The following is a 22,775-nucleotide window of genomic DNA, read 5'->3' on the forward strand; positions in this document are numbered from 1 at the left end:
TAAATGTAATTCCTTGGAACGGCACTGTTCCATGAGCCGCTGCAGTGCTGCTGTTCAGCCACAGAGACGAACGCCGCTCTGGTTTTGGGCTCCATGATTGGTCAAGTTCAAGGATTCTGCTATCGACTTTCATGGTCTTTTATATAGTGTAGAACAGGGCTACTCAACTTAAGATGGCTCAGGGGCCACTCAGCAAAATACCAAAAGTCCAAGGGGCCGCCATAAAAATGACGGTCCTATTTTGGATTTTTCGATTTAGTAACACACAAGAAAATGTACATTTTGACATCATATTCTTTTCACTGTACCAGTTTATTTTGTGTTGTGTGTATGTCCAGTGGCAGACACCTATTAGGCGGGTGCATATATGAAAAAAAAGCACCTTACCCAAAAAAAATTGGAACAAAAGGTTTCTCAACTGTTTTCTGTAGTATGTGGTGTCCTGAATAACATACTAAAAGTCTACCAAAGTTTGATCACTGGAAAGGTGTTATTTTCAAGATGGCGTCCACGATGCCCAAAAAATCATTAAAACAGCCTAACTCCTTCATTATTTATCCTAGACAAGTACTTTTTGTGTCTAACCGTATGTTTTTGGGGCCTAGGAATCCATTGGACTTGTCCAAATTGCAGAGATACAATTAGATAATTGTGAATTCCAATATTTAGTTTGTGACTCTATTAAAACCCTTTGAAATGGTCTCCCATTTCAAGTTAACTAGTACAACAATGCCATGCAGGAATTCAATGATCTCATCTACACGACCAGTGAGCAACACAGAGAATCCACAGATTCCAGGATGAAACGAGATCACGCTGACCAGGAAAAGATCAAAGAAAAACGTGGCACTTTTAAACCATTCTCTCTAGACCCATCTCTGAGAAACATTGTGACTGGTGTAGTCGCCAAAGAAGACGTGAATATTCATGAGTTTGAGACTGTTGGGAATGAGTTCATTGAAAAAAATGTTGGAAAGCCCATTTTTGGGATCTCATTCAAACGCAAAGACCGGGCAAAAACCCTTGCAGATGAGTCTAGCATCAAAGTTACCAAAGACCGAACCATTGATCCTGGTCTGTTGTTCCAACGATTTCTGATTATGTCAAAAACCGGAGACCTTTCACTGGAAGATGTAATGACCTATGAGCTCAGCCCATTCCCTGCAGCCCTGTTTGAAGCCAAATAAATATTCCGTAAGGCTGACAAACCCCAACTAGCTCAGGCAGTGACTGAACTGTCAAGCGAGGAATCAAAGAAAACTATACTGGATTCTATCCCACCAACTGAACAGTATGTCCTTGATGGTGGCTCCCTGATTCATCGCTTGCCATGGAAAATGGGTGACAGTTATGGTGTCATTGCACAGTCCTATGCTGACTTTACCATACACCAATATGGTGAATGGGTTTCTGCTCCCAAATCTGCTCCCAAATCAAGCAAAAAATGTGGTAGAGGACCTTGGGAGCAAGGCAATGGCAGTTATGTTTGGTGGCAAGAATACAGATTCACTTTCATCTTTGCGCTACAAACTTCTTAGCAAGAAAATTGTGTCTGCCAAATCATTTGTCAACCCAGAACATCTCCCTCCAACAGAGTCCTTGACTAAATATCACTGCCAAAGAGTTTATTACCAGATCATGGTGTGGACTGAAATGGAGAGTGACATGAATCCGGTGGATTGGGGATGGAGATTGGAGGACAATCACTTTGTGCCAGTTATGACCAATAAAACTGCTGCCCCAGAAAGCCTCCTGCATATGGTCTACTGTAATTGCAAAACTGCTTGCCAAACATAACGGTGTAGTAGCAGACAATACGGACTGAATTGTGAGAAAAATACAAAAACAATATCTATACTACAATCCGCAGACTGGCTGAAAGCGGGGAAAAAATCAGTCACCGGTGTCAGTTGCATGTTAGGTTTCGCTTTTGGTTTGCATGATGCAGTTAGGTTTCGCTTTCGGTTTGCATGCTGCAGTTAGGTTTCGCTTTCGTTTTGCGCTTTGTACAGTACAGTACAGTACAGTACAGTACAGACCGTACAGTACAGTACAGTACAGACCGTACAGTACAGTACAGTACAGACCGTACAGTACAGTACAGACCGTACAGTACAGTACAGTACAGTACAGTACAGTACAGTACAGTACAGACCGTACAGTACAGTACAGTACAGTACAGACAGTACAGTACAGTACAGTACAGTACAGTACGTACAGTACAGTACAGTACAGACCGTACAGTACAGACCGTACAGTACAGTACAGTACAGTACAGACCGTACAGTACAGTACAGTACAGTACAGACCGTACAGTACAGACCGTACAGTACAGTACAGTACAGTACAGTACAGTAGAGACCGTACAGTACAGTACAGACCGTACAGTACAGTACAGTAGAGACCGTACAGTACAGTACAGACCGTACAGTACAGTACAGTACAGTACTTTTTTTTAATTTTTTTTTATCCCATGATTTTGTACCCCCAAACGACATTTTCTTTGGGGGGGTTAGGGGGGTACTAGAATTCTGCCCGCGTAGCGGGCAGAACTTCTAAGTAAAATACAAAAGCATGAAAGAAAAACGTTTTAAAAAAAATAGGGTTTAGCGGTACTGAGCCTTCACGCGGCGGCCCTGTTTTGACTAATTTCACAGTACCACGCAGTAATAATGCATTTATTCCCAAAATAAATTGTTGAAAGCTTCAACAGAATTTGAATTATAAGTAAAATCACCAATGCTGGGCATTATGTCACGACAAGTTTCTTAATTCTTTACATAAATACCCTTATAACCAATTTTTTAATACATAATTGTACTTATCAATACATAATTGTACTTATAATCACTTCACTATAATTTATATAAGCTAATTGGATTCCTAGATCACCAAAACATAGGGTTAGACACCAAAATTACTTGCCTAGGATAAATAATGGAGTAGTAATGGTCTTTTAAGGAACTGGCGGTGGCCATCTTGAAAATTTTACATTTCTAGTGGTCCGATTTTGGTAGACTTTTGATATGTTATTAAGTACACCTGATACTACAATAAACCATTGAGAAACCTTTTGTTCCTTTTGTTCGCGGCCGGAAAATTTTGGGGGTCAAACCCCCCCAAAAACCCGAAATGCATAGAAAACTATGCATTATACCTGTAACAATTGACGCACCTGTATGTATGTCTGTCTGTTTGTTTTTTAAAAACGTTTTAGCAACCCATATATTTGAACGGAAATGTATATTTTTATCCTGTGCTTAAAAAAAAAAAAAAAAAAACCCGGGCCGCGGGTTGAGTAGCGCTGGTGTAGAAGCTTAACCCCATTTTTTTTACATTATTGAAACGAAGCGGATAAAAGCGCCACATTTTTTATGAGGCTTCTTTAGGACCTACTGATGGATTCTAGCCTTGGGTACCAAACTTTATTTTGAAAAGTATCCATACAATTATCCATATCAATATCCATTAAAAAAATAGCAAAATATGTGTTTTGAAGATAACGCAAAATGGCGTAAAATCTTGAAATCGGAAAAGGGGCGGGACCTATATGGGAAGTTGCGTCATGATCCAAGGAGTCCAGGAAAAAAAGACTTTTGATGCCATGACCTACGGTTCAAGAGTTATAGGCCAAAAAGTGAATCGGCCTGTTTTTTTTAATGGATATTGATATGGATAATTGTATGGATACTTTTCAAAATAAAGTTTGGTACCCAAGGCTAGAATCCATCAGTAGGTCCTAAAGAAGCCTCATAAAAAATGTGGCGCTTTTATCTGCTTTGTTTCGATTATCTTGTTAAGCTATCCCACTAATAGGAATACGTGAAGCCTGGCTTTACCATCCTGGCTTCCCGTTGCCATCCTGGCTCGACACAGCCTGGCTTGGCGTTCCAGGAACCGAATAAACCAGGCTATACGGACCCGACTTTGTCAAGCCTGGATTTGACTTAAGGCCAGGCTTATTTAATTCACCTTTCGAGGAACAGGCCCCTGGTTTATTACGTTCCATGAACGCCAAGCCAGGCTGAAAAGGAGCGACTTTGTCGAGCTAGACCTTGTCAAGCCAGGCTGTGTCGAGCCAGGATAATGAAGCCAGGCTTCACGTATTTCTATAAAAGACCATGAAAGTCGATAGCAGAATCCTTGAACTTGACCAATCATGGAGTCCAAAACCAGAGCAGCGTTCTTCTCTGTGGCTGAACAGCAGCACTGCAGCAGCTCATGAAATCATACAAGCAAGTAAAATGTATTTAAGCAAGAAAGGAAACGCGACCGCAATAAATAGATCCAGGGAGAAAGCGTGGCAAAGTATTGCAAGCACACACAGAGTGTGTGTGTGTGTGTGTGTGTGTGTGTGTGTGTGTGTGTGTGTGTGTGTGTGTGTGTGTGTGTGTGTGTGTGTGTGCGACGGACGGGCAACAGGACGTACGGACGGGACGGGACGGGGGGGGGGGGGGGGGGCGGTGTACTGCGACGGGGGCCGCAACGGGACGCACGGGACGGGGGGGGGGGGGAAGGGGGGGTTGACCGCGACGGGATGAGCGGGGGACGGGACGAGACACGCAATAACCCCACATTTGCAAGACCACTTGGTAGAGATTTGGGTTGTGTAGTTACCTTGCCATCATGATAATAAAAAGAAATCAAGAAATAAAAAATAATTTCTCCATTGACTAGAAATTGATAATTTAAAATATGCTCCTTATTGACTTACAAAGAGGCTCCTTTAAACCCGTAACTAATCATTTATATATATATTTAAATGTATATATATATATATATATGTGTGTATGTATGTGTTAGACATTTTTTATAATATTTTTTATTTTTTTTTAATATATTATCAAACATCTAACAACAATATGAACTATAGTGTTAACTATAACAGAGTGACAATTACATATCACATGAGTCATTGTGAAACAATTATGATTATGATTCATGGTCACACACTATTTCAGTAATATAATTAATTTGATTATATCTTATTGTATTTATTTCATTTTATTTGAATGCAGGGTCATTAAAATGAGTCCATATACAAACACATGTTTTGAATTAACTGTGGAAAAACTTGAACAAGGCACTGGATTAAGTAAGCTTGGCTGTTAGCCTGAGCAGGCTAACTTCACAGCTAAATTGCCATGGTAACTAAGGTAGGCTTGCTTAAATTCTCTTTCGTGGAATCGGGTCATGGCTAAACTTAGCCAGGGTGAACTGGCTAAACTAATCTTCAAGATAATTCAGCTTTCTAGGAACCGATTCAGCCCTAATCCTGGCTAAATTAAGCCAGGATAGGGGTTAAAGCCAGGCTTTAGCTCTAATTCACCTTTTGAGGAACAGGCCCCAGGCTGTACGGACCGGATTTAACTTAAATCCAGGCTTATTTAATTCTCCTTTCGTGTAATAGGCCCCGGCATTGGTGTAAAGCTGACAATGTTCTTGATTAGGTGCAGTAAGGAAATACATGATTTGTAACTGCTCTTTATGTAAACATTTTAAAGTTATTCCAAACAATTCTACACCAGACACGGTTCCATTTATTTTTTTACAAAACCATGCATGTCAACACATTTACAGAATAAATGACATGAATTGCTATGTAAATGTTACATGTACTCATTCAAACAAATAAATCAAAATTCTGTCTAAATTATGAAATTGGTTTAAGGACAATTCAAGAGACAGATTTCCAGCGTTCATCTGTCCAATTTGCGTTTTTTCAAGCACTGCCCATGCCTATATGGACTTAACGCCTCACCTGCAAAAAAATTTATTAAATTAGCAAAGCAGAAACTAAACATAAGAAAAAGGCAAACATTTGCCAAACAGGACTTTTTTTTTTTTATCTCACCTGGCTTTGCTTCAAGTTGAGGTCTATACTGGGAGTGGTTTCCTGGAATTCGACTGTGTTGCGGGGCCTCTTCTGTTGGGCCCCTCTGAGGGGTCTGACTTCGTGTCTGCATCTGGTGATTTGCAGGTGTACTTGGCCTGGAGCCTCTAGAAGGATGTCCACCTGCAGGCACATCTAGCTCGTCAATACCCTCCAGGGTGAAATCCCATAACTCAGGATCATCCGCTAAAGCAAACAAGTAGACAAAGTGTGGTTAGCCAGTAAAGCTACAGATAATAGGAATGTGTCTTCATCAGGAGTATCTTGAGCCCTCTGGTGGTTTTTTCAAGTACCTATATAGTTGTGGCTGTTGCAAGGTTCACGTTGTCCAGTTGGGGCACTGTGGTTGGACTTAGGCACAACTACCTGGCCAGGAAGGCTTACACGACCTGCGAGGCATAATTATAATTAAAAAATATCAATGCCAGGTGAAACCTCATATTTATAACATTTTACAAAGAGATAGACAACATAGCAAGACGCTAAGAACGTTTTCTCCTACCACTGTTGTTCCCCTCTTACCATCACATGGTACCTGTGCAACAGTGACCTCTGTAGCCATAGACTGGAACTGATATTCTCCCTCTTCTTCATGCAGCTTCTTAGATTCCATCTCTAGCCTGAACTTCTGCTGGAGCTGTTGTTGCTTGAGCTTTCTCAGTTGTTTGGGATCTGTGTGCGTTTCTGAGACTTCCCCAGAGTCTGGTGATCGCCTGGAGAGACGGAGGAGGAAAAAAAGAGGAGAGATATTATTAGTGATGGTCAGAGAGCTGTACAATTATTACTGAACTAAACTAAACCCAGTCTTGGGCCATTGCAGACAGCCTTGTTTACCCGACACCAATATCATTCTCCTTCTTCATGCCTGCCAGAGCTACAGAATGTACAGGTGATGATATGGGATCAGCATTAGTGTGATGGAAAGATGCTTTGGCTTCTTTCCCACCCTTTTGGCCTTCCGACAGGCTCTGGTTGAGGACTCTGGGCTCCAGGGGAGGCCTGGCAGATTGCACTGCAGGCCCAGGGTTGTCATCCCGGGCCAGGCTAGAGAAGCGTGCTTTTTCTACTAAGGGTTCACCGTCAGAGCGCTTGGTTTTAGCTGGGTCCAGAGGAGGATTAGGCTGTACGGGAAAGAGATATGGAGAGACTCTGCATCAGAATAATACTTAAGTGACAAAAGACCACAAAACAAGACAGTTGAGGAGATATATTTGACCTGTTTGGGGATTTTGTTAATGGCCATGAGGTATTCCTTATTCAGGATGCAGTTTCCAAGGGCATTGCCAAAGCATCTGAAAGGGAGCAAACACACATCAGCTTGGCCTTTTGTTCAGTCTGCTTATAGACAAACTGCATGTTATTAATCCGCACATAAACAGGTAAGCATTTAAAATTCTGGGAAATTGTGAACATTCTGCACACTGGGGATTATGTGTTTGTGTCCATCTGTACTATCACAAAATGGTGTTACAATACTTCAGCGATCGCTTTAGTCCATCAGTGACAGCTTCCTTCCTGGCCTTCTCCAGTGACAGTGCTTTAGATTTCAGTCCCTCGCTCACTCCGTAGCCCACATCTTCGTGGAACGACCCATCCTGGAAGTGATCACACTCTTAATCCTGATTTATACTCTAATATTTCGAGGATAAATTAAGCAGTATTGCCCAAATTTACAAGACATAAGTATATTCAAAAGTAAGGGGTTGTTGCTTTAATAGAAGTAAGGTAGTGGCTCTAGAAACACCAGTAACCCATAATGCATTGCACAAACTGCTAGATATGCCAAGATGTGCATTCCATGGCTAGAGCCAATCGCAATGACCCAAATTTAGGTTTCATTTAGCTTTTAAGTCAAATGGGTGTATTTAGGCATTGTGCTACAGATGGTTAGATTTAGTTAAGTTAAAATATATTTCTTTAGGTTTTATAATTTGCATTAGGTTATACATTTTTAAGTTTAGCATGGGTTTGGTGTGGTTAAGTTCAGGATAGGCGGTCAGCGAACGAGGTGCGTGACTTCAAACTCCTGCATTCTGAGTCTTGATCATGAGACTGTGCTTGGTTGCAAAAAACAAAGCAGCAGGAAAACAACAAAGACCTAAGCTGGACTCCATAGCGTGGAGGATTAAGTGTTTTGGCTTAGTTTAGGTCCTTTCTCCTTTGAAATTCAACAATGAAAAGAAATCTCCAAATGTACAGCCTATTAATTGGTTATTCAACTAACCTTCAACTGCACTTTGATAAATGCACTGACTCCAACATAGAACTTCCCATTGACAAGGTCCACAAAGTCTGTAAAGGCCAGAAACACGGTCTGTAAGTATAGTGTTTTGAGTCAAAACACTTTGACACTGACAGCACCTTGGCTGTCAGGAATAGATCCAATTGTGCAAGATTTAAATTTTCTTACCAACACTCTGCTGGGAGATGGAGTGAGACCAGCCATTGTAGCCAAACATCTCATTGGCTAAGCCGATCACTCGATGCCCTTCAATATAGCACACCTGTAAAAAAAAAAATTGGTTCAAGCGTTTGTCAGCACAACAGACATGGGCTATAGAGATATAGGAACAGTGTGTGTGTATGCATTTTACCTTCTGGCCTCCTCCAGCCATTCTGCTACTGATGTACTCTGGTCCAAGCTTCTGTCGCAGAGCATTCTGGACTGCCTGGTATTCCTCTGCAGTGAAAGAGTACTGTGAACAGAGTCCAGTCAGGGACGATGCTGTTGCATCTACAATATTATCTGGATGGATGCAGATCAAATTCCGTGCTACTTTCAGCAACACCAAAAAGGATGACACTAGACATTTTTCTCAAGAAGTGCATGACAGTCATCCACTCTTTGGTCTTATCTGACATTCACTGCTGGTGTAACATTACAGTACAACAGCACGACTTGTAAAAGTTCACTTCACACATTATGGAAGACAGAAATAGCATACAGGTGTAACATGTAATTAAGTTACATTCCCAACATTAGGGATCTTTAACACACCTGAACCCCATTTAATTTCAAATACCATAGGTGGGTGTTAATTGATCCATGTGTAACTTTGACAGCAATAAGCACACATGTATACACATTTAAATTGTGAGTGAGTTGTGAGGCTCTATTCCAGAAGTCCATACAGTAGCCATGGTCTACCTGCAGTGGTGGAAATAGTACTCGCATTTTTTACTTAAAGGTAGGGTAAGTGATTTGCAATTATTCAAATAATTGCAAAATGGGTCTATGTTCTGATAGTGCTCGTTACTATAGAGTGTCCTGTCCATATAAAGAGTCTCCATGTCTCTCCAGCTCTTTATAAAATAGAAAATGCATTTTCGTTTCAGTTTCAGTTTCATTTCCAATTTTATCCAATCAGGATAGAGAACTCAATCAGGATATAGATTAAACAAGTGAAATTGGAAGTGATGACACTAAGAAATGAGCAGGAAAATTTTTAACTGGAACACTATAAAAATGAAGCTTAAAAATGGGTACTTTCTCCTGATTGGCTGAGATTTTGACACCTACCATAAAATGCATTTTCTGTTTATTAAAGAGCTGGAGAGACGGGGAGACTCCTGTTACTGAACAAACACTCTATAGCAATGATTACTATCAGAATATAGTGCTTTAACCTTTTAACAAAATACTTTTTGTTTTAACCCAAAAATATCACTTACCCTACCTTTAAGTAAAAGTATCAATACTGCAATGTAGAAATACTCTGTATACTCTGTTACAAGTATAAGTCTGGATTTCAAAATTTACTTGAGTAAAAGTACAAAAGTATTGATATCAAAATGTACTTAACGTACCAAAAGTATAAAGTAGCCTACTCATTGTGAAATGTCCCATTTCACAAGTTTTCAAATGTGTAAAAAATCTTTTGAAAATAGCAGATCTACGTTATCATAACGTTTTCAAATAATTGTAGTGGAGTAAAAGTACAATATTTGCCTCTGAGATGTAGTGGAGTAGAAGTAAAAGTATTGAAAATTGGAAATACTCCAGTAATGTAAAAGTACCTAAAAATGTTACTTAAGTACAGTACTTGAGTCGATGTACTTAGTTACTTTACACCACTGTCTACCTGTCCAAAGCACTTGGCTGGCCGGGTCCTCTTGTCGTCCTGCTCTCTATCATGGTGCATGTTTGCAGACTTCTCTCACAGTATCAACCAATCAGTTGTTATTAGGTTCACGTTTGCATAAATTTAGCCTCGATACGCCTCGTCGTAAACACACATTTCAGCTGTGTCCTACAGTACTCCCTCCCGTAAAAAAAAATCTATAAAAAATAAAATAAATACAAAATTATGAAAGAAAATGTTGTTATTGAGTTATCTCAACAATCTTCCTCCTCCACTTCATAGAGTTAAAATATATATCGCTCCTCCACTCCATAGAGTTATAATCTATCGCTCCTCCACTCCCGCTTTGTGTTTGGTTTGAAGTGGCATTTCCTATCGAGGCTAGTGTTGCCAGATGTTGTGAGACAAATAAGTAACCAGGTCTAGTCGAACTAGCCCAAAAGAAGCAACTAGGCCGCATGAGCGTGAAAATAGCCAATCTACAAGCTCACAACGCGCCGCGATGCAACACGTTGTGAGCTTGTAGATCGGGTATTTTCAAAAACTCTTGAAATAAAATGCGGAATATTTGGAATATTTTTTTGAAACATTCAAACAACACAAATGCTCCCAGGCACAAAACATTTTCATGAAAATATTTGAGAACCACTGGTTTAAATAATTAAAAGGTTTGGAAGCCAGCATAAGCAAGTACACTTTAGAAACAAGGCCAAACAACTGCCCTCCCCCCCAACTACCAATTTGTACAAGCTAAAGAAAAACAGAAAAAGAAGCCCAAAGTCGCTTATAATAAGCCGACATGGCAACACTGCGTCCAACACAAGGCTCTGGGCGGAGCCAAAGACCAGCATTATCAGGGCGGAGCACTCCGCTCATCTGGGCTCTACGAGGCAACAAAATAAGTTAACCTCGCGTCAGCAGGCTTTCCACCACGGAGGGAACACTGGTGACGCGAGGTTACAAAACAAGCGACGCTGGGTTCACTGCCCTGCTGTGTGCTGTAGTCAAGTAGTTCCGTAATGCGGGTGTTTCCACTGGTTAACAGTAACAGACTGGTAAACACTGAATATAGTGTGTGTGTGTGTGTGTGTGTGTGTGTGTGTGTGTGTGTGTGTGTGTGTGTGTGTGTGTGTGTGTGTGTGTGTGTGTGTGTGTGTGTGTGTGTGTGTGTGTGTGTGTGTGTGTGTGTGTGCGTGCGCGTGCGTGCGTGCGTGCGTGCGTGCGTGCGTGCGTGCGTGTGTGTGTGTGTGCGTGTGCGTGCGTGTGTGTGCAAGGAATACTCTATTACAGTGGTTAGTCATGGTCAGTATCATGTCAGTATCATAGTCAGTATCATAGTCAGTATCATAGTCAGTATTGATTGATTGATTGATTGATTGATTGATGTACTTTATTTAGTAAGACATGAGAACATCAGTACATGGAAGTACTAATTCACAATACAAGGTCTACTAAACTGGGAGTCTCATAGAGCACTAAGCTTGTTTAAGATGAAATCCCCATGCACACAAATCATGATTGAGACAGACAGATATACACACTACTATACAGAAAGTCATACAATCAGCTTACAGGTACTGGTATGAAGAGTGAAAAAAAAGTACAAAAGAAGAAATCATGGTCAGTAGTCTATCATGGTCAGTATCATTTCAGTATCATGGTTAGTCATAGTCAGTATCACGGTCAATATCATAGTCAGTATCATGTTAGTATCATGGTCAGTATCATTTCAGTATTATGGTCAGTATCATGTCAGTATCATGGTCAGTATCATGGTCAGTATTATAGGCCTATCATGTCAGTATTATGGTCAGTATCATGGTCAGTATTATAGGCCTATCATGTCAGTATTATGGTCCGTATTATAGGCCTATCATGTCAGTATTATGGTCAGTATTATAGGCCTATCATGTCAGTATTATGGTCAGTATTATAGGCCTATCATGTCAGTATTATGGTCCGTATTATAGGCCTATCATGTCAGTATCATGGTCAGTATTATAGGCCTATCATGTCAGTATTATGGTCAGTATTATAGGCCTATCATGTCAGTATTATGGTCAGTATTATAGGCCTATCATGTCAGTATCATGGTCAGTATTATAGGCCTATCATGTCAGTATCATGGTCAGTATCATGTCAGTATCATTTCAGTATCATCGTCATTATATCATAGTCAGTATCATGGTCAGTATCATAGTCAGTAGTTAGTATCATAGTAGTATCATGTCAGTTACAGTTACAGTATTATTATAGTCAGTATCATGTCAGTATCATGTCAGTATCATGTCAATATAATGTCAGTATAATGTCAGTATGATACTGACATGATACTATATTTTATTTCTGTAAATTAATGCTACTACAGTGTCACACAAAAACCAAGCTTTAAGTTATTGAACCAAGCTTGGAGACTAAATAATAACTACATTGGATCGATTGGAATTTCCACCCGACAGCTACGAACGACATTCAAAATAGATTGGACTGCCATTCCAAAATGATTGAAACAGTGAATGTCAATGTAAATAAACAAAAATAAATACATGTGTGCCTGCCTATATATCGACCCGTTACGACACCACGCACCCCTTTCACCCTCTCTGACTATTACAGTCAAGATACCATAATGCGCGTGCACGTGTGCTCGTAGACGCTCGCGGTCCGTCTACTACTACAACACAGGTCTGCTGCATCTAGTCAAAACAACATGGGGGCGAGCATGCGGTTCACTAGGCTCCATGAATGACTCCCCACGCATGTAGTATTGTAGGTCGCTGCTGCTAGCGCATCTCTCCACTGCACCCCCGCTGTGTGTGTGTGTGTGTGTGTGTGTGTGTGTGTGTGTGTGTGTGTGTGTGTGTGTGTGTGTGTGTGTGTGTGTGTGTGTGTGTGTGTGTGTGTGTGTGTGGTCGGACTGGGTGGTCTGAAGAAGAGGAGAGGACACACAACGACTGATGTGCAGCCAAATGATGAATATTGATCGTCGGTAGAGACGATCTGCTCATTTCATCCAGAATAAGAACACGATCAGGAGGAACGGTGAGTAACACAGACAGTCAGACTACAGAGGACTGGCGGCGCATGTGGCAACTCTGAACATTTATGGTGATGAAGGACGCCCAAATTAATGTATTTCTCCGCAGACCGGCGCATCTGAAATGATTTTTTTTAGAACGTGTTCCCGATATTTCACTTTCTTCTTTTCAAGAGCTTTTTTGGAAAATAGCAGATCTACAAGCTCACGCGTTGTGTGCTTATAGATCGGCTATTTTCAAATAGCCAACGTATATAGGTTTAAACTATAAAGTGCTCATGTGTGTGACTGTAGTGCGCGATCGACGCGTTTTGTTTACACATCCCACCCTGCTTGCGTTATTGTGCTACAGCACACACACACGTAGAAAAACACATAGACACACACGTAGAAAAACATCCACATATATGCGCGGTGTGTGTTTTTTTTAAATATGTTCTATGATTTATATTAATGGGGGCACAATGTCGATCAGGCCCACTAGATAGGCCTATAAATGCGTTATAATCAAGAATCCACTTCAACCCTATATACATTTCGGCCATTTGAAAATAGCAGATCTATAAGATCACAATGCGTCGCAATTGTAGATCTGCTATTTTCAAAATATTTTTAATAGACATTTGAAAACTTGTGTCGATTGTACGGATGTCGATTCCACTACGTGTCGTCTTAATGTAAACCATAACAAGAACAACAGCAGAATACCCAGACTGGCGTGGCATCTCTCTCTCTCTCTCTCTCTCTCTCTCTCTCTCTCTCTCTCTCTCTCTCTCTCTCTCTCTCTCTCTCTCTCTCTCTCTCGATGTCTGCATGTGTATATGACTGTTTGAAAAAGAGGGAGCGGAAATTAATGTGATTTTAACTTAGGATAAGGTAGCCATCTGGGAAACAGATGAGTCACGACCATTTACTTTGGCACCTATACAGGGAAATGATAAACACACGCTTTCTGCTGTCTTTGTCTGGGGTTGGCACTGACAACCCAGACTGTCGTTCTCCCCAGTGACCAGTTGATGGTGCTTGTGTATTTTCTTTATGGGGAGACACCAGTGGTGGAAAATAACTCACAGTTTTTACTTAAGTAAAAGTATCAATACTGCAACGTAGAAATACTCTATTACAAGTAAAAGTCTGGTAATCAAAATTTACTTGAGTAAAAGTACAAATATATTGGTAATTTGGTATCAAAATGTACTTAAAGTACCAAAAGTAGAAAGTACTCATTATGCAGAGTGTCCCCAGTGTTTTCATATTTTGAAAATAGCAGATCTATAAGCTCTGTGAGCTTGTAGATTGATTGATTGATTGAATATTTTATTAGGCAAAACATTTAAAACAGCACAGTTACATTTAAAATACTTTGTCTAACAGGTCCGTTCATAAAAGTCCTTGCGGACTTGTTTCCAATGAGGGCCTTGGTATTCAATTCATAGGTCAGTTATTTTCAAAAAAATGTAGGGCTGATGTGGTCCATGTATTTCCACCAAAATCTACAAAGTAACTATAGCCTAAATAACGTTTTCAAATAGTTGTAATGGAGTAAAAGTACCCACATATAATGTAATGTTTCAAGAGGAACGAGGCTACGTGGCCTTTGCAGTTTGATTAATTCCCTCAAAAGTCAAAACTGATGTAATAGCTGTGTATGTGGAAAGAGAAAGAGAAAGCCGAGGTCTATTGCAAAACATGTTGCAAAAACTCATGAGAAAACAGTTTGCTTACTCCCCATAGTGTTGAAATCATAAGAGTAACAGCCAATATAGTTGTAGCAGTGTAAGGAATCCACAGTAACATTAATGGATAAAGTAGGACAATTGAAGAATCTATCTTCTAAGAGGCTCCTCAGTCTGTGTACTGACCTTTAACCTCAGAGGCCGTAAGTTAATTTCATTTATTGAGCAATTTTCCTCTTCTCGTCTCTTTCATCTGTTGTTTATAGTTTTTTTTCCCCTTGTCAGAGAGATGACAAATTCATTATTCTTCATTCATTCAACTTTTATTTATCATCCTCTGATAAATCAATGAGGGTGACCCTTGTTTACAATGATGCAGAGATTACACCATGAGAAATACAACCATAGAAATCAACACACAGAATCGTTTAAAACAGTTACAGACTTACACAGGGAGGAATGTACAGTATACTGAAATGCTCAGATGGTCATATTATCAATACATTTTATTTATATAGTGCCACATCAACTTATCACAACACACCTGACATGTATAAAGCAGGTCGAGAGTGACCAAGTCTACATGCCTCCATAAGCAAGCAACGGTGGAAAATGCAATACTGTATAGAATATTAATATTATAGAAATGATATACTAGTATGACTTACATAGCTTACATAGCTTACTTACATAGCTTACTCTCCAAAATCCACTGTTTGACTTCAACTGCAATTGGCAACAGTGGCAAAAATAATACAATATTATAAATAATGTAATACTATAGAAATGATATAGGACTGAGCAGATTAGTATTAAAAGCCCCTGTTTTATGCTTGTCACTTCAACTGCTGTGTCTCTTGTATGATCTGTATGTCTGTCAGTGCTCTCAACAATCTCAGGGCAGCCACAGCAGTTTTGCACCATTTCCTGTTTGTTTTTGACAGATGCTTGACGGGCTCCGGAGGAGGCATGCCTCCCGCCCCTCCCCCCGACCCCTGTCACTCAACTTCACCACCTTCTCAGCCCCTCCCCCAAGCCCAGACATGGACAGCAGCCATCATCCAATCAGGAGGTAAGGATCCGTTCCTAGGATTAGCATTCCGTAAACATATGAAATATTCATCAGCAGTTGTAACAATCCAAGCATCTCTGTTCCCAGAAGGTTTCATTAACTAGCTGAATATTTCTGTAATACAGGGTGAGGTGGCCTAACGAAAATGATCCCCTGATGGACTAGCAATGGACTTATTTTATAATGCATATCGTCTCTGTCGGGTGGAAACCTCACACGTCCAAAACTGATACTTTTCAGGATTCAAATAAAAAAAAATAGCAAAAGTAGAAGCCGCCACTTTTGATGCTTGGTGTGACGCTGTAATATGATCAAGTAGGGCGTTAATTTACGAAAAAACACAAACAGTTAGAGTATGGAGATAGGAGGTTTCTGCCCGACAGCAACGATTTCAGGGTGTGTATGTGTGCTTATGTTTGCAGATTCATAATTAAAATGCCTTCCTAAATGTGCTTCCATGTTTGTGTGTTTGTATGTATGTGGGCGCTGAATTGGCCTATTGTTTACAGTTGTGCCGTCCACAGTTTCTGGACTGCGTGGGTTTGAACATGTCGTTGCTTGGTGTAATGTTCAGAGATCTAATTTTCACCTACAGCCACTGGAACAAGAGGCATCAATCTACAGTATTTCTGCTGTCATCTCATACAGGGACATTTGTTTTCTGAGTAAACTTACACATGACAACTGTACTGTACACTGGTAATAGTGAGTGCATCACCTCATTCAGAAACCCCCTGAATGAGGCAAATCCTGTTGCTGAAATGGGATGTCTCCCGTAAGGCTGCTGCATGTCAGTTTTGTGTTGTTGCACCGCACACATCACCAGCTGTGTTGAAAATAGAAGAGCAGGAAAATGGTCTTTATTGTCCTGTATTGTATCACTATTTCCTGTCCCGGTTCAGTTGTTGTTAAAGAGTCCAGACTGCTTCCTCCTCAGCCCTGACTCTATAATGACAAGCAGAACAAAGTCTTGTCCGGATCAGCAGTTCCCTCCGCATCTGTGTTATGCATAATAATTTGTTGGAGTCAATGGCTGTATTGTATCATAAGGAGAGGGAGAGAGAGGAGAGTGAAGAGAAGAAGGGCAGGCAGTATCAGTGGATGTGCTATTGTTATCAAACAGTATGGTGACACTACTGTGGCCCACCTTCCAGCTTGGCTCCGCCCCATCCTTTTCTTAACACCCTATCTCTCTCTTACCACACTTCACTCTGTCCTACTTCTCTCTCTATTTATCTGTCACTGTACTCTCACTGTGCTCTGCCCCACTCTCTCTCTCTCTACTCTTTCTCTCTCTCTCTCTCTCTTTCTCTTTCTCTCACACACACACACACACACACACACACACACACACACACACACACACACACACACACACACACACACACACACACACACACACACACACACAGCTTCTGTTCCCTTCTCCCCTCAAGCTACCTTCTTGTCGTTCTTCCCTCTGTGTGTGTGTGTGTGTGTGTGTGTGTGTGTGTGTGTGTGTGTGTGTGTGTGTGTGTGTGTGTGTGTGTGTGTGTGTGTGTGTGTGTGTGTGTGTGTGTGTGTGTGTGTGTGTGTGTGTGTGTGTGTGTGTGTGTACATTGGTGCCTGGCCTGACCTCCTTTCTCCTGTCCAGTACTTAGTGCATACTCTCTTTCTCTCCCATCCTCCATCTTTCTCTCCCTTTCTCTCTCTCCTTCTCCTCTCCATCTCTGACATGAGGACTCTGCATCGGCTGAAGTTGATGAGCTCTCCCAGCCTCAGTGAGCTGGGAAAGAGTGAGAAAGGCTCACCGGAGGACAGGGGAGAGAAGCAGAAGAGAGCGGGGGCCAACGCCACATGGAACAGGTATGTCCTATGAATATATAGCATTAACCATTCATTAATCATTAAGGCTGACTTCGTTAGTATGAACTTCCAAGCATATTGATTCAGGCCTGCTTTGTCTGTGGTGTTGCAGCATCCACAACGCTGTTATCGCTGTCTTCCAGAAGAAAGGTCTGGCAGATAACGAACTCTACATCCTCAATGAAGGTGTCCGGTATGTAAAAACCACATAGCCTCCGCCTCCGCCGTGTGTGTGTGTGTGTGTGTGTGTGTGTGTGTGTGTGTGTGTGTGTGTGTGTGTGTGTGGGGCACACACAAACACACACACACACACACAGACACACGCGCGCAGACACACGCGCGCGCACACACACACACACACACACACACACACACACACACACACACACACGCACACACACGCACACACACACACACACACACACACACACACACACACACACACACACAGACACACACAGACACACACACACACACACACACACACACACACACACACACACACACACACACACACACAAGGGAACGTTCATGTGTGCTATGTTTGACTGTTGATGTGATTTTGTGCTAAAAGTAGCATAATTATACGCTGGGTGTACAGAGCTGACTTAATGTCTGTTTTCTTGTGAATGAGCTTGTTTGTGTGTGCATGTGTCATGTGGTCATGCCAGATATCTCATTATCTCTCTAGACCAGACATTAGACCCATAACCTCTATCACATCAGCTTCTATTATAGCTCAGTAAACACATTAGCACACAGGGGGAGCCATGTGGAGGTCAGAGACCTGTGGCCATTATTGGTTAATGTTTTGACCGCTATTTCTGGGATAATATTTGCATGTACTGTATTATGTGAACAATGTGCATTACAAAGCCTATTGGGTAGGTAGTAGGTAATAGGTTTTGGAGCGACTAGAAAGCAAAGGCAGAAAAGAAAGAAGACAAGCAAGAAAGAAAGAAGAATCAGACAAACAAACAATCTGCATTTACACTTATGATACTTAATTATGTGTCACTTTGTGTTAGAGTGACTTGGTTATCTTTGTTTCCTCAGGCATCTGTTGAAAACTGAGCTGGGCTCCTTCTTCACGGAATACCTTCAGGTAACTGAAACCTTTGATATTGGGTGAAATAGGATCAGGATGGTTATCCACTCAGGAGACAGTGAGCTGTAAATGCTACAAAGCAGAAGCAATAGAACACATCTTCCAGATACATGAAACCAGTTACTGATGTATAAGACAGAAGTACATGTTGCAATACATTGTGCTGTGATCATTTCTGCTGTGGTGGGCACTGGTGGCACCCACTGACAGTACCTCTGATATTGCTGTTTAATAAAGTTGATTATATTCACTGCGTCTCACAGAATCAGCTGCTGACTAAGGGCATGGTCATTCTACGAGACAAAATCAGGTTCTATGAAGGTACGAACACTATTGGACACAATCTGGACAAAAGGGATCTCAGTGTCAGCAAGTATAAATCAATAGTCTCTTTTACATTTTTGCTTTACTCTTTTATTTGTGTAGGCCAGAAGCTATTAGACTCTCTGGCAGAGACGTGGGATTTCTTCTTTTGTGATGTTCTCTCAATGCTGCAGGCCATCTTCCACCCTGTCCAGGTAATGCCCTCTCTTCTATGATCTGATGTCTTTGTCTACTATACATTCTAAGAGTTAAGCAATTAAGCCTGACACTGTCATTTGAAAATAGCCAATTCAAAGGCTCACAATGCATCACGATGAGCTTGTAGATCTATTTTTGACATGTATAAATTAAAGTAATCTAGGCTATTTCTTTTCAAGAATGTGTGCATATAATGACATTTCCAAAACAGGGACACCAGGGTTAATGTGGTTTTGATTTAACACTGCAGTGGTTCTTGGTGTAGTCAAATCTTTCCCTCAATACCGCTGCCTTTTCCTCGTCTGTCCAGGGTAAGGAGCCCTCTGTTAAACAGCTTGCGTTGCTCCACTTCCGGAACACCATAGTCCTGAGTGTAAACCTAGATGACGCGCTGTCGCGACCTCGGGCCCGTGTGCCCCCCTCTGTTACACAGATGCTGCTCATTCTACAGGTGGGTGAATTTTGATATTTGATATTTTATCTGTGAGACCCGAATCTCTTTTTATTTTATTGTTAGACACAATTTGGTCCAATATGGTCTGTCATTTGGTCCAGAAGTCTTTGTACTGTAGGTATAGAGATAATAATGAAACTCTCATAGCCATCCTTGTATGTTCTTTGTTATCAACTATCATTTAGCTGGGGACCCCATGTCCTCTCTCAAGGACACCTGCGGGTCCCCGGACCCCACGTTGATAATCACTGTCAGTGTCTGCAGTCTTATGTTTTGCTGCACTTTATCATATAAATATTTATACTTGTTGTAAATATGTTAAATTGAGTCCATGTGAAAAGCCTGCCAACCCCATATATCGTCATTATTTGCAAACGTACCAGTAAAGTGATTTTGATTGTGTTGGTAGGGGGTCCATGAATCACGAGGTGCAAATGAAGACTACTTGAGACTGGAATCTCTGGTTCAAAAGGTGGTTTCCCCTTACCTGGGTACCCATGGACTCTGTTCTGGAGATGGAAGTGAGGCTCAATGCTGTGTGATGGGTAAGGCAGAGGAGATCATTCCAAAGTGACAGACATAAACCTGTCTGCCTCTCTTTTTATTAGTTTATCGAGTAAATAAATAACTAATACAATGCTACTCTAAAACCAGCTAACAATTTCTCCCTCTCTCCTTCCTACTTTGTCTTGCAGAGAAACGTTTACAGTGGTGCTGGCCGAAGCCCGCAGATCAGCCATCCAAAAACCCAGTGGTCCGATCTAAAAGCTATAATATCCCTCTCTTACTGACCCCAGTGGCTGAATATGACCCAGATGCCGGCTCTGTTGGGAGTGGAGGAATCAGACGCCACTCGGCCTGCGAGATCATATGCTTGGAAGAACAAGGACTAGCCTACGCTGACCTAGCCTCTGGACCTGAGCTGTCCTCCTCCTCTGCCAACAGGCTCTGTGTGGGCCCTCAGTTCAATGGTAGAGTATTGTTCACAGAATAGATTCAATTCTATGAATGCGTCCATCCTAATGTTATGACTGAAATTAAATCATTGAGCCAGCAGTAAACAAGCTTAATTCATGTTGACACAGACTTGCTGCTGTTTCTCTTCCTCTTGTTCAGTGTTTCTCAAAGTGGGGTATGGGGACCCCCAAGGATCCTTGAGGGGGTTCCCATTTAATTTACTGAACCAAATGCACCCATACAGGTCTGTAACTCTGAGTTATGGACGGTCCGTGGTAGGGCTGAAACGATCGATTATTATTATTCTATCGATGACTTTTTTGAGTAATCGAATAATTGAGAAGCATGTTTTTTATAACATCAACGAAAAAAAATTAATACATTTTTATAAACGATAAAATCAATTAGTCTGACTTTATTGGACAACTACAAGCACTCTTTTTTAATTTGGGGGAAAAAGCTAAATCTCAACCCCCCACCCAATATTAAAATCAATTATTTCTTATAATCAATTAAATTGATTAGTTCAACTACTGTTGCACTCCTAATCCTTGGCCTAATGCATACCAAAATAGGGGTCTTTGAAATAAATAAAAAATTTGAGAAACACTGCTCCTTGTCTGTGCTGGCCTGGTTCAGCCAGTGAATCCATTTCCTTTCTTTTCTAGGAATGGTACCAGGAGGAGCAAGTGCCCTGGAATTGCCTCTTCCCTCTCCCTCCATCCTTCCTCTTCACTCCCCAGGACCGCTTCATGGGACTGAAGCCACAACAACGCTCACTGATATGAGCACATTGGGTGCCTCTTCCACACCTCCCAGTGGATCATCCAGCCCTGAAACCATAATTGGGCAGGTGTCTGCAGACTCAGACTCGGACGGGATATTCATTGATTTTCCATCCCACACTGCAGAGTCTATGGGATATGGACACGAGAGCAGACAGAGCACTGTTTAGACAGGGTTCTCCTCAGGGTTGTAAAGCCAGCCCTACCTCCCTACGCCCTGTACTCTGTGCTTTCATATTTGGGGGACAAAACATTAAGGAGCTTTTAACAGCTATGTTACAGCAGTAACATCTTTAGGATTTTCAGATTCTATGTTTAAGTGCACTCCATACACTGTAAGTGCTGAGTGTGTACACTCTCAGAGTTACAAATGGATAAATTAAGACTGAGGATTTTGCTGTGTACATCTCCCAATGAGGGGCCTCTTTTTAATCTACAAGAGAAAATAACACACACGTTTTCTCATTGCATTAGATCTACCCGTTATAGCTTTTCATAGAATTTTTGTGTGGGTATTTATTAGTCTTAAAACACTTTTTCCCCCTTCTCTCTACTGTGGTCTTTTGATTTTATAACACAGCTGTGTTCATTATGATAAAATGTGGACTGAAAGGTTTTCAATTTCAGTGCTCATCAAAAGTCTAATACAAAGTAACTTTTTAGTGCAAACATGAATGTCATGACATCCTTTTCATCTGCTTGTCTATTTGGCCTACTACAAGAGGAGTGTAATGGGTGATTGTTTATTGTTTACATTTGACAAATGTTTTTGCATTTTTACTGAATGTCGTCTTATTACACTGTATTTGTGGCACCACTACCTTGTAAATAAAAATGTGTTGTCATTTTTTAGGACGGCTAGATATTGTGAAGTAAGCTTTTAACTGAAATTGAATTGAATTGTGATTTTGATAAGGGCTTTTTAAATGGCTTTTTCAATGATGTTTACCTCAAACGTTTTGTACTTTTTTTTGGACAATCTACTATATCTATGAAGTTTTTATCTAAGGTTGTAATTTCCATTAATTTGTTATACTAGACCATTAAACTTTAAATAAATGAATACCTTTGAATAACACGTAATGCATGGTTTCTCTGACATATTTTTTGGGCGTGATGAAATTAAATTGAGATCAAATAATTTACAGTTTACAGTAGCAACACTGAATATGGACACGTCAATGAGGAGGTGGGCACAATTTGCCTGTCCTTCAAAATAAAAGTGTTGCTCGTCAGCTTTTGCTCTCGCTTAGCAACACCTTGATCAAACTTGTGTTTTTGTTTTGAAGACAAAACGGAAGTGAAAGCGTTACTATTTGCACTTTTACGGAAGTTGTCTGACGT

The 22,775-nt window shown here is 40.9% G+C and overlaps 2 protein-coding genes across 3 annotated transcripts; one reads left to right on the forward strand and one right to left on the reverse strand.

Moving 5' to 3' along the window:
- Positions 1–5,512: 5,512 nt before the first annotated feature.
- On the reverse strand, positions 5,513–10,313 carry rad52 (RAD52 homolog, DNA repair protein). Its single transcript, XM_080436814.1, has 11 exons — positions 9,976–10,313; positions 8,488–8,589; positions 8,304–8,397; positions 8,118–8,185; positions 7,370–7,488; positions 7,110–7,185; positions 6,728–7,014; positions 6,416–6,606; positions 6,187–6,282; positions 5,855–6,079; positions 5,513–5,761 (listed from the first exon to the last, which is right to left on the reverse strand). Exons 1-11 carry the CDS (start codon positions 10,033–10,035, stop codon positions 5,700–5,702), a joined length of 1,380 nt encoding a protein of 459 aa, XP_080292940.1. The 5' UTR covers positions 10,036–10,313; the 3' UTR covers positions 5,513–5,699.
- A 2,357-nt stretch (positions 10,314–12,670) lies between these two features.
- Positions 12,671–22,508, forward strand: prr5a (proline rich 5a (renal)). Of its 2 annotated transcripts, none has more exons than XM_080436815.1 (11): positions 12,671–13,017; positions 15,633–15,760; positions 17,480–17,605; positions 17,718–17,798; positions 18,662–18,710; positions 18,977–19,034; positions 19,140–19,231; positions 19,546–19,686; positions 20,099–20,234; positions 20,385–20,660; positions 21,315–22,508. In XM_080436815.1, the coding sequence occupies exons 2-11, from the start codon at positions 15,633–15,635 to the stop codon at positions 21,599–21,601; spliced, it is 1,374 nt and encodes a 457-aa protein (XP_080292941.1). In that variant the 5' UTR covers positions 12,671–13,017; the 3' UTR covers positions 21,602–22,508. The 2 variants fall into 2 exon arrangements, with proteins under 2 accessions (XP_080292941.1, XP_080292942.1); XM_080436816.1 differs by lacking the exon at positions 12,671–13,017 and adding an exon at positions 14,547–14,891.
- The last annotated feature ends 267 nt before the right edge of the window (positions 22,509–22,775 follow it).

Source organism: Gymnoscopelus braueri, assembly GCF_963280865.1.
Source record: "Gymnoscopelus braueri genome assembly, chromosome: 9".
Classification (NCBI taxonomy): Eukaryota; Metazoa; Chordata; class Actinopteri; order Myctophiformes; family Myctophidae; genus Gymnoscopelus; species Gymnoscopelus braueri.

What these genes read in the sequence shown, in the direction of transcription:
- rad52 (XM_080436814.1), bottom strand. Translation starts at nt 10,035, where the DNA reads ATGCACCATGATAGAGAGCAGGACGACAAGAGGACCCGGCCAGCCAAG. An exon ending in GAGAATGATATTGGTGTCGG is followed by an intron (nt 6,607 to 6,727) that starts GTAAACAAGGCT and finishes CCGTCTCTCCAG; the next exon opens with GCGATCACCAGACTCTGGGG. An exon ending in CAACAGCCACAACTATATAG is followed by an intron (nt 6,080 to 6,186) that starts GTACTTGAAAAA and finishes TGTTTGCTTTAG; the next exon opens with CGGATGATCCTGAGTTATGG.
- prr5a (XM_080436815.1), top strand. Translation starts at nt 15,633, where the DNA reads ATGCTTGACGGGCTCCGGAGGAGGCATGCCTCCCGCCCCTCCCCCCGA. An exon ending in ATCCTCAATGAAGGTGTCCG is followed by an intron (nt 17,799 to 18,661) that starts GTATGTAAAAAC and finishes TTGTTTCCTCAG; the next exon opens with GCATCTGTTGAAAACTGAGC. An exon ending in CAAAATCAGGTTCTATGAAG is followed by an intron (nt 19,035 to 19,139) that starts GTACGAACACTA and finishes TTATTTGTGTAG; the next exon opens with GCCAGAAGCTATTAGACTCT.